Source organism: Vanessa atalanta, chromosome 4 (assembly GCF_905147765.1).
Source record: "Vanessa atalanta chromosome 4, ilVanAtal1.2, whole genome shotgun sequence".
Classification (NCBI taxonomy): Eukaryota; Metazoa; Arthropoda; class Insecta; order Lepidoptera; family Nymphalidae; genus Vanessa; species Vanessa atalanta.
This window is the reverse complement of record NC_061874.1, coordinates 8067905-8090963: the sequence shown is the minus strand read 5'-3', so window position 1 is coordinate 8090963 and position 23059 is coordinate 8067905. Positions and strand designations below refer to the sequence as shown.

The following is a 23059-nucleotide window of genomic DNA, read 5'->3' as shown; positions in this document are numbered from 1 at the left end:
ATGCATCTCCAGATAAAAATATGCAAAAATGTCGATATGAATCTATGTTTTTTTTGTCATATTAGACATACAATTATTAATTTACAATTTTGCATGGAATTTACAAATTTGCGCAAACGAACTATTCGATAGAACCCACACCCCAGTCAGCCTAACGAGCAATACGTCTTAACATAAAACCCAAGGAATAGTATTATGCATTATTTCATTTCAATAAAACCATGAATTCTTTGGGCATGCTACACACTTCAAACTGTTTTTGAGTACATATTATAGCATTTTAATAAGAAAAACCCAATTGGTATATTTTTAAAATTTTTAAGGTATTTAGTCTTTATTAATTCTTTTTAACATTTTATTTTTATTGTTTGTTTTGGGCTATGAAAACTGTTTTACCCGAAATCATTACCTGCAATCAAAGTGCATTATTATAGCATATAAGTTTATTAGTCAAGATAATGTTTATGTTAACTTTACGCTGCTCTTAGTATAGTGAAAATATTAAACAGCGTTGCAATTTGAAATTTAGAAACAAGTATATTACTTCGAAAACTATCCTAATAATCTATACACCTACTTACTTACTACGTACTTAATGTACTAAAATATGTTATTGAAGACCTCATATGTTTTTTATATGGTTATCAACAAACATATCTTTGTCATTAATATACTGTTCTTTATATAATTATATGGTTATATATTTACTCAATCGAATTATTTAGTATATTTTATTATAATAAGCATCAACGATTTAAGTCATTGATCTATCGGTACGTCTTATGTCCTTTTTTTTGTAAAAAACGTAATTTTAATACATAACCGAAAGTTAGTACTTACGGTTTATTTACATTTTTAAATGTAATTTTCTTGGCAGGAAATGTTTAAAATGATTTGATTTCAAGTTGATCTTCCTGACGAATGGGTGTGTTATACGTAAAATGCGTTACAATATTGCTAACAATTTACCAAACCGATTTTAATAATGAAAAAAACTTGAGATTTTCTTTGTGAAATTTCCAACTCCAAGTTACAAACTATATTTATATAAATTATTTATGTATTTTTTGGTTGACATTATCGCAATCAATAATAGGGTACTGTAGATAAAACCATTGAGTACATTATCAGTTTATTTACCAACTGTATGGTTTATTAATTTAACAATTAATATACCTTTTTTTGTTCTAGTGCCAGTGTCCCCATCCTCGTCGGGTGGTGGTTCTGGGACTCCGCTGTATCCTGGAGCCGCATCACATCCACTGTCCTCACTGCTGTCGCAGCAGAGGCTGTTGGAGCTCTCCCGGTTCGGCTTGCGACACTACGACATTGCTCACCATGTCCTGTCCCAGCAAGGTGCTGTTACCAAGCTGCTTGGTAAGCTTGTAGTTGTAAGAATGTTCTATTTATGCTTAAAACTATATTTACCTATTGCATATCTAATAACGACAACTTAAAAAAGTCAAAGTCAAAAATCATCATCATCATAGGAAACTAATTTAATATAAATCTACGTTATGGTATAAAAAGTACTCTTTTGGTTAAAGTACAATGTTTTTTGATATATTTTCATGAAAGATCGTACACGTCAGTCGAGTGAGCTGAAACAGAATTAGTAATCGCACGACAACGTTTTAATAAAACATTTTACCTTTGTTTATTGTCATGGATAAATATATTAATTAATTAAGTTAACTTTAGTAACGTTTTAAGGCTGATATGTTTCATTAATCCTATATTTTAATATTAAGGCATATTATTTTCTTTTAATAATATTTAATATTTAGTAGAAGTTCTAAATATTTATAAAGTAGAAGTAATAAAATAAAGAGGAATTTATAAAGTAGAAGAAGTATCTTTTAAAAGTCACGTTAAAAGATAATCATTGGTAAAGTGAACTCCTGTACATCGCTTCTACTGTAATTAGTACGTTTATTATTAATCGAGTTCGAGTCGAACTCTCTTCATCATGGTATTGATTTATACAGATATCTCAAGCGAATTGCCTCGCGGCCGTTATTGCCTGCAACTAAGTTATTTGCTATAATTACTTCACCGCCCGCCTAGAATGATCAATACTAGTATTACGTCGGAACTGAATCGTATCACAGATATTCCTGATAATACGCTGGCAATATGTGGCAATATGCACTTTGTTTTGCATATTTATTAAATATCAAGCTGAACTAAAAAAGTACGTGTTTGTTTATTTTATTTAATATAAACACACATTTTTCGACGCAGCGCTGTGAACCTTTCTCTTCAGATTTGAATAGATAATAACATATATCATATATCTCAGTGATCATTCGTTGACTTGTCGAAATCGATGCAGTTTGGATTTTATTTAACGCTGTCCTAATAACACGGTTGCGGTAAAAATCTCAATTGCTATTAATCAACGATAAGCCATCGGTGGATCTTCGACAGAGCTGCTATTGACGAAAGCTTAGATTCTAATCGGTTCATAAAACTTGCAGCGTGTTAATTATAAGCCACTGGGCTGCGAATCATTGCGTCCGCGACGACGCCGCGAGCGCCTCCACAATACGAGCTACATGTCAAACTATCTCAGCATCGATGATTCTCGGCATTAATAATCATTTATTTAATCCTTTCGTTGTAATTATCGATGCTCTCGAGATGATCGCAATCTCGTTACGGATTTAAGAGAGGTTACCGCGCTGCTTCTTTTTGAAATCGAAATGCAAATATGTAAACTTGAAATTCAGCTGGACTTTAATTAAAAACGTAGCCGTACATATTTCAGCTGCTAGAAAACAAAATGTCATATAATTGTAGTAAAATGTACCGTCAATTATCCCGGAGTAATATCATAGCAAAGTTGTAAGCGGAGCATGAGCTGTCATTTCGTGCGACTATTTGAATTGTAGAATTAGATCGGTGAGCTATACAATTAGGACACATGCTCACTTTGTGTTTGCTCAAGAATCGTGAAAGGACGATTTCAAAAGCAACGGTGCGTGCGTCGACCGCTGTATAATCATGATACGCACTTTGAACGACACTCACACTTATGAAAAATCTAAGTGATTCGTAGCATGTGACACCGAATTGAATAATAGTACAGTTTTGATAACCTTATCTAAGTATTACGTTCTTTACAAGTAATTTTGTCCTCGAGATTTGTTTAGTAGTTTTATAAAAACCATAAATATCGATTCCGCCGGTTGACCCTCAACGGCCACATTTTGAGTGGTAATGTTAATAAAATCTATCTCTGCGGACAAATTACTGAAAAGACTATTGATATTTCGTAATTGAATATTTCGAAATGTATTTATCGAAACTTTATCAATTAAATCATACTGGCTGTAACGAACGAAGGTAACGGGATATAATTTACAAGGTACTAATAATAAAATTACAAGTAAATCTAATACTACAAAATATAACGGCTCGAGTGTATTGTCAATCAATTTCAGCCCGTGGTGATTTCGTAACGTCACGTGTCGGGTTCCCACGGAAGCCCGGCTGCGATCCGCCCAGGGCCGTCATGTAAAACCACTTACGTATTTAACATAGCCACCTAGACTTAGTTCAAACGTTATTATCTAGCCCAAACAACGCCGCTATGTGGAAATGGGCACGTATAAATAACCTTTCAATCAAAACATACATCTCACACCGTTCAATATAACCAGTTGTTCTAGAACGATTCTAGTAATTACTCCCTTGTTTATCCGTAGTGTAGGTCAAATATAAATCTAGAAGGCTAGATGTGCCGTCTTGAATTCCCGTTTTAATTTGATATGAACAAAGAGACCGAAACCACCGAAGTGAGTAATATAGGGTTAAACCGGTAATTTTATTTCGATATTCTAAAACGTAAGTCGTAGTTAATGATACCTACTCGAGAAGATTGTCTGCGGATCGCCGCTGCGAGTAATGAAGCCGTATTTAAGCATTGGTCCTATAATCAAAATTAAATTACCAGGGTTGACATTCTTGCTTTACAAAATATGCTTTTTCTTTTTCCGTTCCAATTCCCGTGACTAATTTGAATATTTAATGATCTTTGCCGTCGATGGAATGTTATTTTAAGTTAACAATGATACAGTAATGATACACTAGAGATACTTTAAAATCTTTTGACGTTTCGTTGGTATTTTAGTCGTAGTTCATATCCTTGTAATAAATACCTAATAGCTAAAAGGTTTATGAAATGCTTGGCATCGTCCACCCTCTCTATTGTTCTAAATATCTTCTTACTTAACAAGTATAGAGGTATGTAAAAATAATGTTAATTTATTGAAAATATTTGAAGAGTAACTGTTACTCTTAATACGTCAATACACTGGTATTCAGCATTGAATGGGTCACTAACCAAACAATAATATTTGGTTAGTAGTTCATACATACCCAAAAAAAGTTGTTTGCTAGTGTGATCAAGTATCAGGCAGATATGTGCATGTTATAAATTTATAATTGATTCTTTTATTATTATTTGGTTTTTATAATATTATGCGAATGGCAAATGGGTCACCTATTGGTAAGTGGTTACCACCGCCCATAGATATTGGCGCGTTAAGAAATATAAACCATTCCTTACATCGCTAATGAGCCACCAACCTAAGCTGAGATGGTATGTCCCTTGTACCTGTAATTAAACTGGCTCACTAACCCTACAAACCGGAACATAGCATTACTAAGTATTTCTGTTTAGCCGCAGAATATCTGAGGGATGGTACTTATCCAGACGAGCTTTCACAAAGCCTTACCACCAAATTCAACTTTACCTTTTATTTTTTAGGAAAAAAAATCAAATATATAATAAATACGAGAAAATTAGTAATATAGATACTAAAAATAATATACACCACTCCTGAGTCAACCAGAGATAAATTGCGATTAATTTAACTCTACTTTATTAACTAGATGATACCTCTTACATAGAATCAATCAAGTTTATTATTATTTATTGCAATGTTTTGATTGAATTCAAACCAATTATAAATTAATGTAATATGCATAGACTTGTAATTAAACAACTCTATTCATAATATGATTATAAATTTTATTTTATTAAAAGTTTTTTTGGGGACATCACTATAGATACATGCAATAAATTTATACATATATATGTAACATAAACAACTTCGACCACATTTTTAGTATGAAATGTTCTTGTAGTACGAATTGCTATGAAAGAGATTATTGAACAACTCAACATAGTATCGTTCTTTATTTGATTATTATTATATGGCACACATAAGACTTTGGTCTGGGTCAGTAGACTGATCTCAGATTGCGGGGTCATAGAAAAGCACCCTTGATATTTCGTGTGATTAATCTGTGTTAATATGATCTACAATCTTGAATCTACATATGTCGAAACAAATCCTGACGTATGTGTGCATCAGCTCTCAATAGAGCAGCGTGGTGTATAAACTCCCAAACCACGCATGTTCCACAAAGTTTATTATCATAATAATTTGTTTCAATAGGTTGAAAAATTGTATTAAATTTCTAAGGGGCACTATGAAATGTCTAACCTTAAGTTCAAACGAATGATATACTGAATATGACTTGACGAATTTAAATTTATATATACTCATACTCTTTATAAGGAGCTGAAAACTACCAACATTGTACCTTAGTAACCTAGGTATTTAAGCATGAATTAATTTCCAATGTAACTTAATAAAAAACGATGATGGAAGTCTAGTTTCGAATTTATTAATAGCTTCTGAAGAAGCGAGTTGTCTAGTAAATTTTTGTACAAAAAGTCGATCAATCACCGAATCAGGCATCGTTAACACACGCGTTGCATTTAGTTCTATAAGCCGAGGTATCGAGACTACTTTGCCGATAAAGATTTTGATCTATTAGGTGAATGACGTGGCGTTTCCCTGACGGTTAGCGCCAACCAATATAAAGAGTCGCTTTTAATACGAATTTAATCAACTGAATTCGAGCCTTTCTGCTTCGCTTAAAACATCTTGTCCTTCTTTGTAGACGCACCGTGTAATGACTTTAAGCGCCCATAAACGACTGTTCTTTGGAAATTTATTAACTGACGTTTTGGGTACGTATTGTGCTGTTTGTACTCTCACACTCTCGCGTCGGATGATTAATTATACATTTTGGTCTTGTAATCGAATAACAAAAACTTGAAGTGTCGATAAGTCATTATTGATTTTTATTGCTTTAAATAAATAGCTTTTTACTTCCTATTAACTTTATAAATGTTTATATCAACTGGGACGAGCTTGTATATAATAATTGAAATATATGATAGGGAATATAAAGATGGTCGAATGAATAGCGGAAAAGCATGGCAAAAATTGTAAACACGCTTTATGCAATAATAACAATATTAGGTACGTACCACAAGCGATCAGCCTGCGCCTAGGCAACGGCAAGTAATTGGCTCCGGTCATGCGATTACGTTCCTAGTGAATTTAATTGCCGCGAAATGATCAGTATGCCGGCCTCCCGCAATTTACCTATCAATCAATAGCAGAGCGGCTAGCGAGCTGGCAGGAGTCGAAGAAATCTTTATACATAGGCTTAAACCGTTCTTACTAAATATATACTGGCGTGAAAGGTGCAGTTCAAAGCCGAGAGTTTGTACATAAACGAATAGCTTTAAAATTATTTCCTTTATTTAAACTATTAGAAATATATTTTTAAATATAAAAATCTATTATACTTTGATTGACTTATTTCGCCAATTTTAAGTATTTGATATCATTTAATTGGAAGGTAACATATTTAATGGAACATATATATTTGTTCTTAAGATATAATAAATAAAATTACATAGCTAATGAGGTATCCCAAACAATTGGATAAGCACATTAACAAAGTAAATTAAAAAACATTTATTTATAGTTTATTTCGAGTGACTATCCGTAAACATAAATGTATTCCTTAGTTTTTGCTCTTCTTAATACGGCAAAAAATGTTCCGTCACTATTTTTAATTGTAGGTATTTTATGCAGTAAACTATAATAATCCATTTTATTAATAACGTAAGTTGTTTAGCTATTATGTGTGTTATTTTGTTACTTTCTCTGTGTTTTTATTTAAATAGCAAATTTGAAAACGAAATTTGACATAAAAATAGAAAGCATAAGAAGGTTATTAATTGTATTTGTATTGGAGCATTGTGTATTTCAATTATTGCCTTTATGTAAGAACTCACTTCGTAACTCGCTTGTTGAATGTCGAAAGCAGACTTCGTTGGTACGCTAATTTAATATATTTTCATCCTTTAAATATTTTAATTATTATTGCTATCATTTTCTGACCTATCGAGATCGTGTTCCACGATGACTTGGTATTTTGATCTACAGAATTGTTCGCCTGTGTGAAGTTGTCCGTTCGTCGGGCTTAGAATAATATTGTAGACAAAATAAGTAAAATATTATTTCTGTACTCATCTATAAATATATAGATTGAAGTATATGTATATTAAAAAAAGCAATGTAAATATACTATTATAATTACCATTATTAGTAGTATTCCTAATGCAAATTAATTAAAGGTGATACTTTTTAATACATGGAGTATTTCAACATACAAGTGGTCGCTCATTGCTCGAAATTCGACCGTCATTCATTGCCAACAAAAATATGGAGGCTGAACTGTATAATACCTTGTCATTATTACAATTGAAAAATAAAAAAAACAAATGTCAAAGAAAGCGTTGGAAGTATGAACTTAATGAATGTTTATAAATATTTTTTTGTGTTTATTTATCATACGCATGGTAGTTGTAAAATGCTTTTTTTTTTAAATTAAATTAATGTATTTCTATAATGTGCAATTATATATAAATATTAGCTTGATGCGTTTATTCTCCATATAAATTTTATCCGTGCCAAATGTCATACTCATCCGTCCGCGTAATTTTCGTAAAAAAAGATACAAACATTTTGCTTCACGTATTAATAAAGAAAGAAAGGGTAATATGTAAGTACAGATTGGTTACAGCCAATGTTATATATATGATAACAATACCATGCGATATACTCGATTAAAGTTAAATGTGTTTGTTTTGGAATAACAATTACTGTAATGATTATAGCTATACAGGATTACTATAATGACTCCGAAAATGGCACGTCTTTCTGGAATCTGGATACGTGTTAAGTTAAGGTATTTTTTTGCTTCATTCACCATTTTAGGTCTTAAGCTTTAGTTTTATCAAGACATAAAGACCCGTATGAATTTATCGTGAATGGCGTTGACAAAAATGAGAATATAAATAATGTAATGAATTATTCAGCGTGATCGGTATGGAGGGCCGTTGTTACAGGGGTAAAAAAGTTTCGCGCGGCCGTCTGCGGGAATGCTGCCTCCAATGCCTTTTTGTGTAATTGTCTCGAAGCACGCACTCATCCATTATCTACTAACTGATTTAGGAATTACAGAGTCCAACAATTTTTTACCTAGTCCTCAGACACCAGCTAATTTATGCCGAAATCAAATTTCACGTTTTGTTGTCTGAAGTTACAATTTTATGTCCAACAATAAAAATGTAATCTGCGTTAATTAGTTTATAAAATTAACATTAAGATCGTGTCAAATTTTTATATTGTTTTGGTAAAGTGATTTTATTAATTAAAATTAATTTAACAAGTCTTTGAGAAATTAAATATTAAAATGTGTTCGAAGTATAGATACTCTTTGGAAGTAAAACAAGGGGCCGCATTCAATTTACGCTCGAGATCTTGTTGTATCAATTTAAAAATTTCTTAAGCCTCTTTAAAATATCCCTTTCTGTAAAAGAAGTGGCATTAAATATTTTAAAGACATTAGTAGTAGTAGAACTCAATATTGTTAAGATAATATGGCGTCCAGAAGACAAAATTGGCATCATTATGGAAATGTTAAAAATCCTAAATATAATATGGCTTGTCTATACGTGTCTACATTTTGAATCTGAGGAATAAAATAAGTAGGTATCTAGATTTATATTCCTTTTCATTATAATGTTAAATGTATGTTACAATTATTGGAGCTAAAAAAAACATCTAAGCAACAGGCTTTGAGTATTTTTTCTGCTTTTAGCAAACTATTTTAAAAATGGAAGGTTTTTTGAAAAAGTTTTTTTAATAAATTGCTTAATAGATATGTTACAAACAATAAGTCCACCATTATTACTGTTTATTATACTTTAGATTTGACTACAAAAAGCACAAAACTCAACAGCTTACACAAAAAAAATCCTAACTATAAGGCAAGTTAAGAATTCTTGTCTCGATGCGTCGACTTCATTTAAACCGATGTCATTGTTTATATAATTAACACTAATTTGCAGTTTTCATTATTATTCCGTACCGCGCCTTTGATTATCAAATTTTTTTAAGGCAAGCACGTCCATCTTCCTTTTGAATGCTGAAGCGGTAACGTGTGATAGAATCGGTGAAAGTATTTTCAATCTTAGTCCATTGCAATAAGTTCTAAAAATAAATGTTGTTTTGTTTAAATTATGACTGGGTACGGTATTGTGACAGTATTCGGCGTTTACTCACGTTTAGCGTTCAATGAAATTGCATCGATTGGTACCGTGCCGCTATTATTGGTATTTTTATTAAAGTTTTAATTTGATTTAACTTTTTTGTCCAAAAATTTTCAGGTGTCACTTTTTAAATCGTACAATATTTGAAGAGTTATTCGCATGTTCGTAACACGTTTTCTCCGTTTCGCCTGTTTGATCTGTGGGCAATTATTTTGATTTGATAATTATTGCTAAAAGGATACGAATGTATCCGTGACAGGAATTGTTAGAGTTTGTTTTTTTTAACAGAAGCCTTATATTCCAGGCACACTTCGACCCCCAGGACTCATTGGCGGGAGCAAACCTAAAGTCGCAACGCCAGCGGTGGTTTCGAAGATCGAGCAGTATAAACGCGAAAATCCGACCATATTTGCGTGGGAGATTCGCGAACGACTCATTTCTGAAGGTACGTTAACGATGACCCGAGCTAGATATTAGTTGTAAAGGATTTTCTACAAGTCAGGAGCTAAAATGTTCTCTTACGTATAACACGGACGCCCTGAGCGATCACGATTCGCCGCTCGCGTATTAGGTATATACATATTACAAAACTAAACTATATATACATATATCTGTTATTTTGATATTATGTGACAAGGACAACCAACCGTACAATGTTTGTAGGAAAATAAGTTCCAATCCTTGTTTTCTAGTTCAGGGCAAGGATGTTTTTTTAAAAAATCAAAATTGCATTGTGGATTTTTACTTCGCAATAAATCTAAAAATTAGTAACATGTTCAATTGTTACATGAAAACTTAAAACCCAGGCATAAAATAATATTAAATGGACGTGATTTTCATAAAAATAATATAAGAAATTTCCGAAGAACATAATAAAATAATATTAAATGGACGTGATTTTCATAAAAATAATATAAGAAATTTCCGAAGAACATAAATGATTATATTATTGTTATAGTTTATGTAACTGAAGCATGGAAGAAACGATAATTGTGAATACTCAATGTCACATTATTACCTTTAATAGAGTTGAGGTCACTAATACTACACAAATGTCAAGGCATATTATTAAAGCAGCTAAATTGTCCTGTCTCAGTCGACGTACACTATTATTAAGAAAATAGGCTTTAACATTTATATGTCATAAGAATGCTTAAGATAATAAATTTAATTATTTATGTTATTTTGTGTAGTTATTATTATATTTCTTTGTACTAGTATATACATATATATCTATGTCATATATTATGAAAATTAGTGCTAGTTTTTGTTTGTATGCTGAATAGCTTAATTTAAATTTAAATAATAAATGCATCATTACCCTTTATTATTAATATTTAAAGTAAAACTTTCACCTCTTTAGAAAACACTTAAATTTAAGAAGAACCGGCAGACTTACAATTAGCAATACAAGAAATAGCCACCGTGGAACCTTTGCGGTATTTTACCGTGAAGGTTTAACGATGATGATTTCTGAAAAAAATGCATTTATTCTGTTCAAGTAAGACAATGGCGTAAATCATTTTTAGTTACGCATACGTAGATAAATTATTTATTTATGAATAACTATGAACAACCGAGAATATTAAACAAAAGTTATATAAAGAGAATCGATCTAAACTAAACTTTGTTTTAAAACATAAATACAAGTATCAGAATAGAAATAACCATCGTTTAATTTACATTATTTGACAGTTGACAGTTATTTCTAAATAATCTTGTGATTTTTTCTCATTGATTAGTGTTTTAACGCATAATAATATTCATATTTTGGGAAGATTATCACAGCTGTTAATGGTTTATGGTAATCTATGTAACTGTATAAAATATGTATAAAACAGATGTCAAATGATATGACAGATCAACATTCCATTTAAACTGAGGAATGCTTAAAAAGTGAATCAGTCGAGATTTTTGTGAATTAGGTACTCTATTATTGAATAGGTAACTATATATAGTAAATGTAAATAAGTTGTCATTAATACTTTCAAATTTAAATAGAGACATCTAAACTAAGTAAATAAAATGATTTATATAACGCAAAATACTTTTATAAACGATATATAATGAAATTAAATTGGATTTTGAAATAAATAACATTGCCATAGATGAGAAGAATAGTATTAAATTCGTTATAAATTTCATTGGTACTTGAAATATAAAATAAAGTTTGATGACCCCTTAAAATATTTTCCCTCGGTTTTATTTTATAGTGTATATGTGTAGGCCGCTCAAATTACAAAGCGCGTGCGTGCGTGTTTACAGTAATTTTATAATATAAACATCATTTTTTTCTGAATCCAATAAAACAAAAAAATCTTCTTCTTTATTATAGTTTTATGAATAATTTATTTACTTAATTATAAAACGACATTAATATGCTTAATTTGAGATAACTTAAGTTTGACTTTATTTTGCGTAATATGTGTGAAAAATCTTTAAATGAATCATTTTTATATAATGTTTTATACATAATATAATGTCTGTATGAACAATATTTCTAGGAGTTAAACAAACGTAAGTAGAGAGATTAATTTATCCCATTACAAGTTAATGAGTTTAAGTTAACAAGGTCGCAGCTAACAGACGTACGTATTTAGGCAGCAACTAAATACCTTTATATCCAATTAGAGGATTTGACTACTTGCGTATTGAACTTTAGGTATTTTCGTGTCAATACGTTTTGGGAGGTCAGGTGGTAAAGCCAATGAAGTGCAACCCCGAATATGGTCTATTAGTTTTGGTGATGGCTGCCGGCTTACCGACAGCGGATATCATGTAATTCGAGACGGATATTTTAAGTAACTAGTAGGAAAAAAACACCTGGTCTAGCATATAGTGTACTTACAATATAATCACACGTGGAAACTTTATTTACAACATATAGTACTTCTATTGTTCATCTTCTTTGTATTAATAGGAAGAAAAAAAAAACAGATCAGTGCCGTTTTTCTTTGTTTGTCTAGAGATTTTTTATATTTGTTCTAGTGTTACCAATTAAAAAAAATGAATATAAGAGAAGAAAAATAGAATGTTCATATACATATATTTTCAAACATTCGAACAGTATGACAAAAAGATCCGAGGACATTGAATTGTGACCACTGTCCGAGCACTAGTACAATTAAAAATGAAATAAATCTTTAAAGTATCAGGACCATAATATGAGGCGATGCAGTATCTTGTTTTTTATAGATATCATCATCGTTTTTTGTACGAGAATTGCTCATCTAATTAGCAAATAAAATAAACCGCTAATTAATTTCGAAATCGTTAACACGAATTCGTTTATTTAAACTCATTTAAAATAAGAACAACAAACTCGATGTATTTATTTGGACATATGATTCTTAATACAATGGCTTTTACATTAAATATGCGAATTACGAAATTATCAGCGGCATACATATCAGAAAGAACATGATGGGCGTTTTTAAGTTTGAGGCCAACGAGCCAATTGCGATAATTGCACGAGCGACACCTCTCGTGTCCATGTAATGGAAATGCATCAACAAAAATCGACTCTATTGCTGAAGAGTCGTATACCGTAAATTAGTTTATAAATGTAGGAACGTAAGGCATGAAGTTCTTTATTTTCAGCAAAACTTCGATAGTTCTTCTTTAGTAGATTGCTCTTGCAATTGCAGTTTCTCTAGTAAAGAGTTGTAGGCAGTGCATCCGATCGTCTCTTAAACGGGTTTTGCTTATGAGACCATTTCTGGTTTATAAGATGTCACTGCAGACCGGATTAGAAGACGATATCATTCTTGATGGGAAGCGTGCAAAACGAGCTGGTAAATTATATTATATCGGTATTAATTTGAAAGAAAATTGTCAAGCGACTGTAGTGGCATCGTGGCTGCGGTTATGGAACGCAGCGTGAGTTGTTCAAATGTAAACATTTATTAAAGTAGATTCTCGTATTAAGCTACATTCATATAACGAATAAACATATTCTTGGTATTTCAATTAGTAGAAAAATATATCAATCAATTTACATTAAATTAAATTGTAAACGGTTTGCATATTACAATCGTAGATATTCTCTATAATTCTTGTTAAAGAATAAGAAATCTGTTTTTGATATAAAATCATTAGAATAACTGAAAGTAAAGGACTGCAAAATAAGTACAAAAAAGCATATTTCAACGTAAACTGGAGCAACTATTACGCTAATAGCCTAGAGCCTGCTGCTTGAGATCTTAAAATATGTTCTTTCTTTTAAATAAATTGAAGTAAGCATAAGTACAGACAATTATTTGGGGCTCATTATTGAGAATTGGTTCTTATGATTAGTGGACGAAGGGTCACTGTGCAATGATTGGCATTGTAATATTTTTTTCCCTTATCTCCGTTTCTGGCTGACATTATCGTCATTTGTTGAAATGTGTTTAAAATAATTGCTCGATCGCGGTGCGCTCATGACTATGCTGTATGTGGAAATTGCACGCGATGCCATGTCGGTTGTTATGTGTAAATGCTCACATATTTGTTGTTAAATGCAGTAGTACTTTAGCCTTAAAAAATAAATTGTACAGTTAGGTTTCACGGCTGCATTCACAAAACAACATTGTGATGGCATTGTTCGTTTCGTTTCGTTTCGTCCAGTACACGGATTGCTGCAGTCGAGCTGTAGTTATGATTGATTCTATTAGATCGAGCGATGGTTTCGGTGTATCAAAGCGTGTTGACCGGACTGGACCACCTGCTGACGAAGAAGCCGCTATCGGTTCGAATATCGAGTGAAGTATAAATTTATTAGAAGTGTTTTTGAATTATTTTATTTTAAAACATATGTGCACACTATTTATTATTTATACATAATAGAAGGTTAATTCGCAAATTATGTATCTTTACATAAATTTATTTCTTGAAATATTACTTAAATTATTATTTAAGATACTTTTTATATTAGCTTCATTCACAAGAAGCTAATATTATCTTACGTCGCTATATTTTTGTTAGAGAAGATTTTTCTAATATTTATTACAATTATATAACACCTATTGCCGTGGAACGAGTGGGGTACTCTCGTTCTTTATAAGCTCTATGGTACATTCAAGAAACATAACTAATAGAATTTTAATCAAATTTGTAACAAAATGATCGCGGACAATGCTGCGAGTTTTTATGAAGCAACACGTGCCCAGCTCGGCGTGCTTATGAAACTGGCTAAATTGATTAAATTTCATAACTGAATAGCGGCATACTTTCAATGCACTTCATTTTTATGGTTCCGCGGTCGATAAAATCTCATTTCTTTAATAAGTACTAACAACAAACATTTTCATAACCTATAAATAAAAAAAAAACAAAAATTAGGCGAATAATTATGAATTTATTAATATTCCATAAAATAATTAGTAACGCTGAGTGCTATTGATCTTGCTAAAACGTATAATATTTATGCCAACTTTTAACACGCTTGTGTTAAAAAAATGAACCCATTATAAAATATATTCTCCGGTTAACGACGAAAACAATAAACCTCAACCTTTTATCATTCAAATAATAGGATCTGTCATAAACACCGCTTTCACCTCGTGATGTGTTAACGTTAATTATCGATAGTCTTCGGAAGCGGTTATCAAAACAGAGCGATTCATCGAGACCGTCTAAATTTTAATAAGGTGCCCACTACCGCCTTTGTTGGTGATGACTGTGCAGTTCCGTACAATAGCTTACGCAACTTATCGACTAAATCGATATCGGTTTACGAGGCGTTACGGCCGGCTCTAGCTACTGACCAAATTTTGATTAATTGCATTCTTAAGCTACAAAATGTAGGGGCTGTTCCTGCTTTAATTATTTAGTGGCGCCGATTAATTAGCGAAGCCAATGACGAGATGTTTTACGAGAGGCTGTTAAAATACATTGAATTGATTGCTTTTATTTTAATGTGCGTGTTTTTTTTAATTAATCCAGTAATTAATAAATTAAACATTGATCTATTAGTCTTATTAAATTAAAAAAAGAAACACGTCTCTTGATATAATGCACATTAATGTTTTTACTTGCAAGCTTTAATTATAATTAATGTATTAACTTGATTCTTAAAAGGTTTTTGTAGTCTATTAATTTTTTAGTTTATTTAGGACGGTCTACAAAAAAACGTACAAAGTTACTCTTGGCGGGCAGAATACTCCCTCGTTGTCCGGTAAGAATAGATTTTTTTTTTTATTTGACCAGTTTTTTGACATTTACTAACAAGGTCTCGCCTCGTGGTCCGATGAAAATAAATCAAATCGATATCCACATAGGTCCCAATAAACCGATACATTTATTGATTTGTTACAGCATTAAATTGGTTCCCAGCAGAGCCTCAAAATACATTGTTGTCTATGGTAGTAAAGGTTACGGTGACTATATTAAAAATAAGTTTATTCGATCCTCTTTTTATATTGGAAGTAGATGTTATTAAAATACTTACCAAGATTTGGCTTCCAAGATTAATGCGTAAGGAGCTACTAACCATGGCGATGGGACCATTAATAATATTGGCACATTTGTTAATTCAACTATTCATTGCTAATTGAAATGGGTTGAAGAGCGGGTGCGTAGCGTAGGCGTTTAGCGCAACGCAACGGTCGGCAGCGGCCCCCCGCCGGCGCGGACACCTTTTTACTTGGTCCACGCCGCGGGTGCCGCTTGATTGCCTCCGATCTCATCGTTTTATGTTCCCCATAAAGCCAACAATAATTCATTTAGACGACGTGACGCCACTCACTCGTTAACTGGCTCCACTTGTTCGAAGCGGACGTGATTTCAGATCGTTTGCGACCACGTATCGCGTACAATTCCGATACGTAACAAAACGAAAGTTTACAATTAGTGTCGTTTACCCCCGATCGAGAAAGGGACTGTCCGTGACTTCCCTCAAACGAGCTCGTAATGACTTACCTTTAATTCTTTAATTATAAAACATTTTAAAATGTTGCTATCTATAGCCATGTTAATCTTGATGTGCAATTTAATGCTCTTTGGAAGACATCAAATAATACGACGGTCCTTTTATACGTATATAATGAACGAGAAATAAAAGTTACTAATTATTTTCATTTCGTCGAATCTAAAACGTAATATGACTGTTAGCTTGCATACTAATCAGTTATGAGGTAACGCTCGAGTTCGACTTCCATTTCTTCGGTAATAGGACTAATCAAATTTATCGAAAAGCCGGTTCAGGTAAAACAAATAAATTCATTCCGAACCATTAGGCACGAGATCCGATTGTTAATGTCTCAATTTAGAAGCGGACGTAAATCTTCAAAGGCGTGACAATTACTGTTACTTCCCGGCAATACAAACAAAAAGGTTTTCCGTCAATTATCGATAAATTAACCCGATTAAACACTCCATAGCAGACGGCGCCGGATTGTCTTATCTTTGGACATGCCACGCTTTTAGGCAGGGACCAACCTAACAACACTCCGAAGTAAAACATTAAGATTTTGGAGCCAATTTGCTTTTTATTAGGTTTTCATGGATGTCTTTTGGTACATGTGTAACGACAATATAATTATAAACAACCTTAATTTTTGTTGCCAATGATAGTCGTTATAACAAAATACCTAAGTGAAGCATATCCAGCTTCTTTTATTTAAAGTATCTAAACTTTTAAATAGAAGTGGACCCCATTGTGACTAATCATGATTAAACGACTTTAGACAAATTGCATGACCGTGACTAGGCATTTAGGGCCGGCGTCCGATCCCAAATCATTAAAAGAACAATTATAGATATCGCATTCCCACCTGCAACCTGTTGACGGATAATGATCTCTTTCAAAACAAATAGTTAACCAGTGGTCTTTGCCATTACATCAACGATTTAAATATTCCTAAAAAACACAACATCATATTACACGATATTATAATGTCATAATAATATCTGAGAGAAAAATGGCCGTCGCTTATACTGAAGCGTACTCAATTTTAACATAAATATATATATAATCAATAAAAAAATAATCAACTATACTCTCTAAAAATCCATTGAAAACACTTAAAGATAACTTTGAAAAAGTGTTTTTTAGCCTTAGCTAAAATAGATTTTTCGCAAAAAATTACCTTACATAAATTGAAAATAACGCTCTGAATTAAAAAGTGGGTACGGTACATTGTAGTTAGCTTTAGAAAAACAAAAAGCAATTTAACCGTTCTCCTAAAGATCATGTACATTTTTTTAACACCGATATTGAACAAGGAACTAGATAAGCAGTGATTCTTTGGTCTCACAAAACGTTACAACATTTTCAACGGTTTACTTTCTTTTTGTAAAACGATGTTGCCAGTTTAATTGAAGATCTCGACGGTAAGTGATTACTTCTCATCGGTGTGAGTGTTTCTCAGCCATATTGGGGTATTGGCTATGCGTCTGATTCAGAAAGCCTTCTAAGGAGGCATCTTAACGCGCCGATTACGAGTCAAACAAATTGTGTTGAGGGCAGCTTTTTGTACTTTCGACGTGCTAACAATAAGCGAAGGCGCGCAACTGATCATTACTATTATACTATATAAGGCTTTGTGTTTTGAGTAAATTATAACAGGTCGGGTTTGTATTGTATTTGATGCGCCAGTATCGCTCCGACGTGCGCGGAAGTCTCAATGGGCCTTCATTACCAACCGTGACTACTATCAATTTATCTTTATCAAGTAAATATCATTAAATGATTCGCTTTGTTATTGCAAAAATTAATGTTTGTGAATGTAATTGTTATGTTATTAATAAATATTTTATTACGAAAACTGTAAACAATTACAATAACATGATATTTGCTACTAGGCTAATTATCAATACAGATATTATAAATGCGAAACTAACTTTGTTTGCCCTTCTGTCTGTCCATTAAGTCTTGTCGGCTAAACTACTAACCCTAATTTGTTGATATTCAGTAAAAAGCAAATTCGAAGCCCAAAGAAGGAAATAAGTTACTTTTATATAGCTAAAATCTACGACTTTACATGCGGTTCAAGCCGCAAAAACTAATAATTAATATAAATTTGGTTCCGCTGAATCTGTATATTGGAAGCCAAAATTATTTTATTTATATTCTAGCCGGACGTCACAATCTTATAACAGTTTTCTCTCGGTAGTAATTAAGGAATATAAAATTTTCTGAGGACACAGGGAAGTTTATGTGCATACGTGTAATTGTTAGCGAGGCGTCTAGGAAAACGTTATTGACAGTATAGTTAAAGCGTCCATTAAGCAATTACGGAGAATTACTGTTCCTAGATATAATTGGCGTAAGTAGATATGACAACTTCGTGTAATTATTGGCGAGCGAAATTGGTCTATTTCCTTTCATATCAATCGGCTGTGAATGTACAGAATTAAAGTAAAAATAAACAGTTCCTTATTGTAAATATAGTGTGTACTTACACGATATATTAAGAAAAATATCTATCTTTATCGAAATATTAATAATGTTTTATTCAGTTTTATTACTGATTGACATACTTTATTCAAATCTTATATAAAATAAGATTATATTATAGAAATATCAGTTTTGTTAATTATTCCTAAAACGTTGGCATTTTGGAAACAGTGTTTTAGTGCTCAGGATAGAATTACAGATATGTTTCTTTCATTTCAATTGATAATAGTTAAATATTAATCAAATGTCAAACTAAAAAAGTCCGCGATGTGTACACAATGTTACCTAGAAATAGTGTTTTATGATAATAATATAGGAACGACGCTTCCGTCCACGTTTTGTGCTCTTAGCTTTATGTGAACCCATAGATAAATTGCGTAATGCTGTAAAGCAATTACATATACGTATATATACGAGTTTTAAATCGCACTAGCATGACCAAGCAGAGCAACTGCTCAGTAGCTCAACAACGAAATCTACGACAATTACAACCAGACAGGGTATGATTAAATTATGCCACTTACCCAGAGTGTTTCCTGAAAATTACATGGGATGGCTCTGCCAAGGCTGCCTCGGCACGCGATCCTCAGCACGCATTAAAACATATAATGGCCGCCGATTTAAAACGCGACCAATGACGCATCGGTTTTAACGCGCTGCTGGTCACTCATTTTCTGTGCATATTGTAATTATTCGAACTTCGCTTAAGAAATAGTGAAGAAAACTATAATTATCTATCAGTTTGTGCGCGCAACTACAGCTTACGTGTTAATGACAACATGGAAAGGGAAGTGAGGACCAGACCTGCGTTATGAAGTCACTGCACTTACTTCGAAACCTTATTATTAAACTGTGTATTGCAATTCCACAAATAATACTTCAGACAGAGGTCATACAATTGTTATGAACAGACTATAAATTCTGAAATGACATATTTCCAACAAAGCAACTGTTTTGTATTCATTCTATTTATGTGTTTAATCGAAAGGTTGAATTTAAACTAGCTTATCTGATAAAATGATTTTGTTACCAGGGGTATGCACGAATGCGACCGCGCCAAGCGTATCGTCAATCAACAGGATACTTAGAAATAGAGCGGCGGAGCGAGCTGCGGCAGAATTTGCCCGAGCCGCGGGCTATGGGCTTTACGCTGCGCCACCCCCATATGGTGGGTTTCCATGGGCTGGAGGTGGCGTATGGCCGCCTGGAAGCTTGCAACTGCCTCCAGGCGTCCCTGCTCAGGCGGTAGGCGTGCCACATCCAGATGCCATGAAGCAAGGATTCCTGGGATCTTCAGGACGTGGACTAATTGGTCAGTAAAGAGTAAATAAAAATTATATATTACTACTTTGTAAGCAATAATGCTTACAAAGTAGCATATAAAGGGAATTATCTTAGATTATTGTATAAGACACAAAAATCATAAAATATTAAATAAAGAATAGCAATAAAACGTATATTTTTATACGGAAAAAATAGAAGAAATCACAAAATAAGTACATTAACATTCTGTTACGTTTTAACAGATGTCGACGGTGATGATTCTGGATCTTTGGATGGTGAGCAGCCCAAGTTTAGAAGAAATCGCACCACGTTCAGTCCAGACCAGCTAGAAGAATTAGAAAAAGAATTTGAAAAATCTCACTATCCTTGTGTATCAACACGAGAACGATTAGCTTCTAAGACGTCTCTGTCAGAAGCTAGAGTTCAGGTGAATATTGACATTATTGTTTATAATCATAACTTTTCAAAGAGCAATATAAAGCACATATTTTTATCTTATTCACATAATCCAATTAATTTAACACCTCATACGCAGGCGTCAACATTGTAATATCTTTAGTCAAATCAGAGCTTTTATTTCATGCTCATTTGCATAAATGAATATTTGTTAACACGATGAGAGCGGAATACTAATCAGGTTTATTTACCGTTACTGACAGGTTTGGTTTTCCAACAGACGAGCCAAGTGGAGGCGCCACCAGCGCATGAATCTCCTCAAGCGCGGTGGTGGCTCCCCCTCGCACCGCCTACCCCATTCCCCTTCCCGCTCCCGGTCCCGTTCTTTGTCCCCCGCGCGCGTACCCTACCACGCTCCTCAGATGGGCGGTGAAAATAGCGCTTTTAAGGCTCTCGCGCATCAGGACACTAGTGCTCTCAAGGCCCTTTCGCAACAAGCCCAATTCGAAACGAATGCCCTTAAAGCGCTTTCCCAGCAGACGCAATTCGACGGCAGTGCGTTCAAGCCCCATCCCACCTTAGAGAGCAGTGCATTCAAAGCGCTTGTACCAAACTCCGCGGCAGCAGCGTTATTAGCGGCACAATCGATACAATTAGCGCGCGGATACGAATCTCATTCTGATTCGGATGAGGAAATAAATGTTCACGATGAGAGCGAAGATGAGGTCGAAAAACAGATCAATAAGACTAGATCAAGATCCCCGAGCCCCAGCCGGCAAAGAATGGCGTGTAACGATTTGCCTTTACAATTAACGAAACATGATCGCTGATTAGTTAAGTTAATTTATTTCTATTGTAGTAAAAAATTATAATGTTTCCTATTATATCCTATTATATGTGATGTGATGTTCCGAATAAATAAATTATGTAAATTATAATCCTAGAGTGCTATTTCACCAGACCGCTTGTAAATTCTGTAAATAAATATGCATTAAGTTTGTCAGTAAATGTGACAAATGGCTATAAAGTTAAGTATGCACAAATAAACTGCTTTATTTATAAGTAACGAAAATCTCTAAGCTCTTTAAATGTGAAAAATATAGAAAGCGTTGTTTACTCATTCAAACTAGAACATGGCGAAATTTACTGTTTTTATTGGCTGTTCACGGTCCCCTGTGAGTTTGTCGAGATAACAGAGACGTCACGCATCTAATTCCTGTATTAATACCTATGTATCGCCGGTGCTATAACTTTGGAATGTAACAGTTAAGAAAAGAAAATACCAAAGTGTCATAACAATGTAGAAACCTCGGTCTCACCTTATTTATAGTTCCTATTATGGATTGATGATAAATACATATTGAAACTAAGCATAACATCAAATAATCCATTAAGTCGCATAGTTAGAGTTTTTTTTTTATTGAAATTTATTTTCATCAAATGCTTAACAAAATTAAATTTTTAATTTTCTCATTGTATAATAAAATGGCACCATTGTATTATATTATTGTTTAGATCTATTATGTATATACATATGTAGTGTTAAGTTTTCTTAGTACTGTGGACTATTTATTAATAGACGGATATATAACTGTGAAACGAAGTAGGCAATTTACATACGTACCTATAAAATAATAAAATAAATTTTATTTAAATTAATGTGTGGTTTTATTTATTGAACGTTTATTTGATGGTCCAAATATTTATAAATATCAGACGAAATCTAAATAACTTGTACAAATTACTATACGACTATAGTAAAAATGATTTATTTTATAAATTATGTAATTTTAACGGTTGTAATACGATGTATTACAAATGAATAAATATTGTTTTATTTTTTACGACACCTAATCATATTTAAAAGGCTCTTATAATTTTAATTAATTAATTGATTAAAGTCCTTTTAAACCAAATTTTTGCCTCAGTGGCTTGACTCAACTACCAATTGTATAGAGGATATTTATTTACAAGTATTTACTCAAACACAAGCATACAGTCTTATGTTTGTTCCGAGATACAGGAGTGTAACACTACCGATTTTGCAATAATTCCGATCTGAGATTGAGAAATCCTAATACCACAGATAATAAAGAGTATCTTATATTGTCAAAGCACTAACAATTTTTGAGCGTAGATTACATTGGCTCACTAATCCTTTAAATTGAAGCAAAGCTATTACCTTTTGTTAATTAGCAGTACAATGATTAGAACCGATTAAAACTTTAAGCCTGTGTTGAGGAAATGAAAAAAGGTGTAAAACAGAACGCATCAGAAAATAGACTTATATAAGAATCTGTAATTTTTATGTATGAGTAAGCACTTCAAATTAAATGTTTTATAATAATTGCTTGTAACAATATAGTATTTAAATACTAAAGCGATAACCAATAAAATAGTATTTTTGAATTGTTAAGCTTACTACCTGTAAGGGAAGTGGACTACCATGAAGAACCCGTATGAAACTCACTAGTTATTCTTAACGATATCGCTTAAAATATATGTGA

At 32.7% G+C, this 23059-nt stretch overlaps 1 protein-coding gene across 1 annotated transcript in view; it reads left to right on the top strand.

Annotated features, from left to right (window-relative positions):
* The window catches only part of LOC125077655 (paired box protein Pax-6-like), a 45674-nt gene extending 23681 nt beyond the window's left edge, over window positions 1-21993 (top strand). The window contains exons 2-6 of the mRNA XM_047689646.1: window positions 1192-1377; window positions 9798-9938; window positions 19906-20184; window positions 20399-20583; window positions 20816-21993. Coding sequence (XP_047545602.1) covers window positions 1192-1377; window positions 9798-9938; window positions 19906-20184; window positions 20399-20583; window positions 20816-21382 — 1358 coding nt within the window. The 3' untranslated portion in view covers window positions 21383-21993. The remainder of the gene's footprint in view (window positions 1-1191; window positions 1378-9797; window positions 9939-19905; window positions 20185-20398; window positions 20584-20815) is intronic.
* Window positions 21994-23059: the final 1066 nt, after the last annotated feature.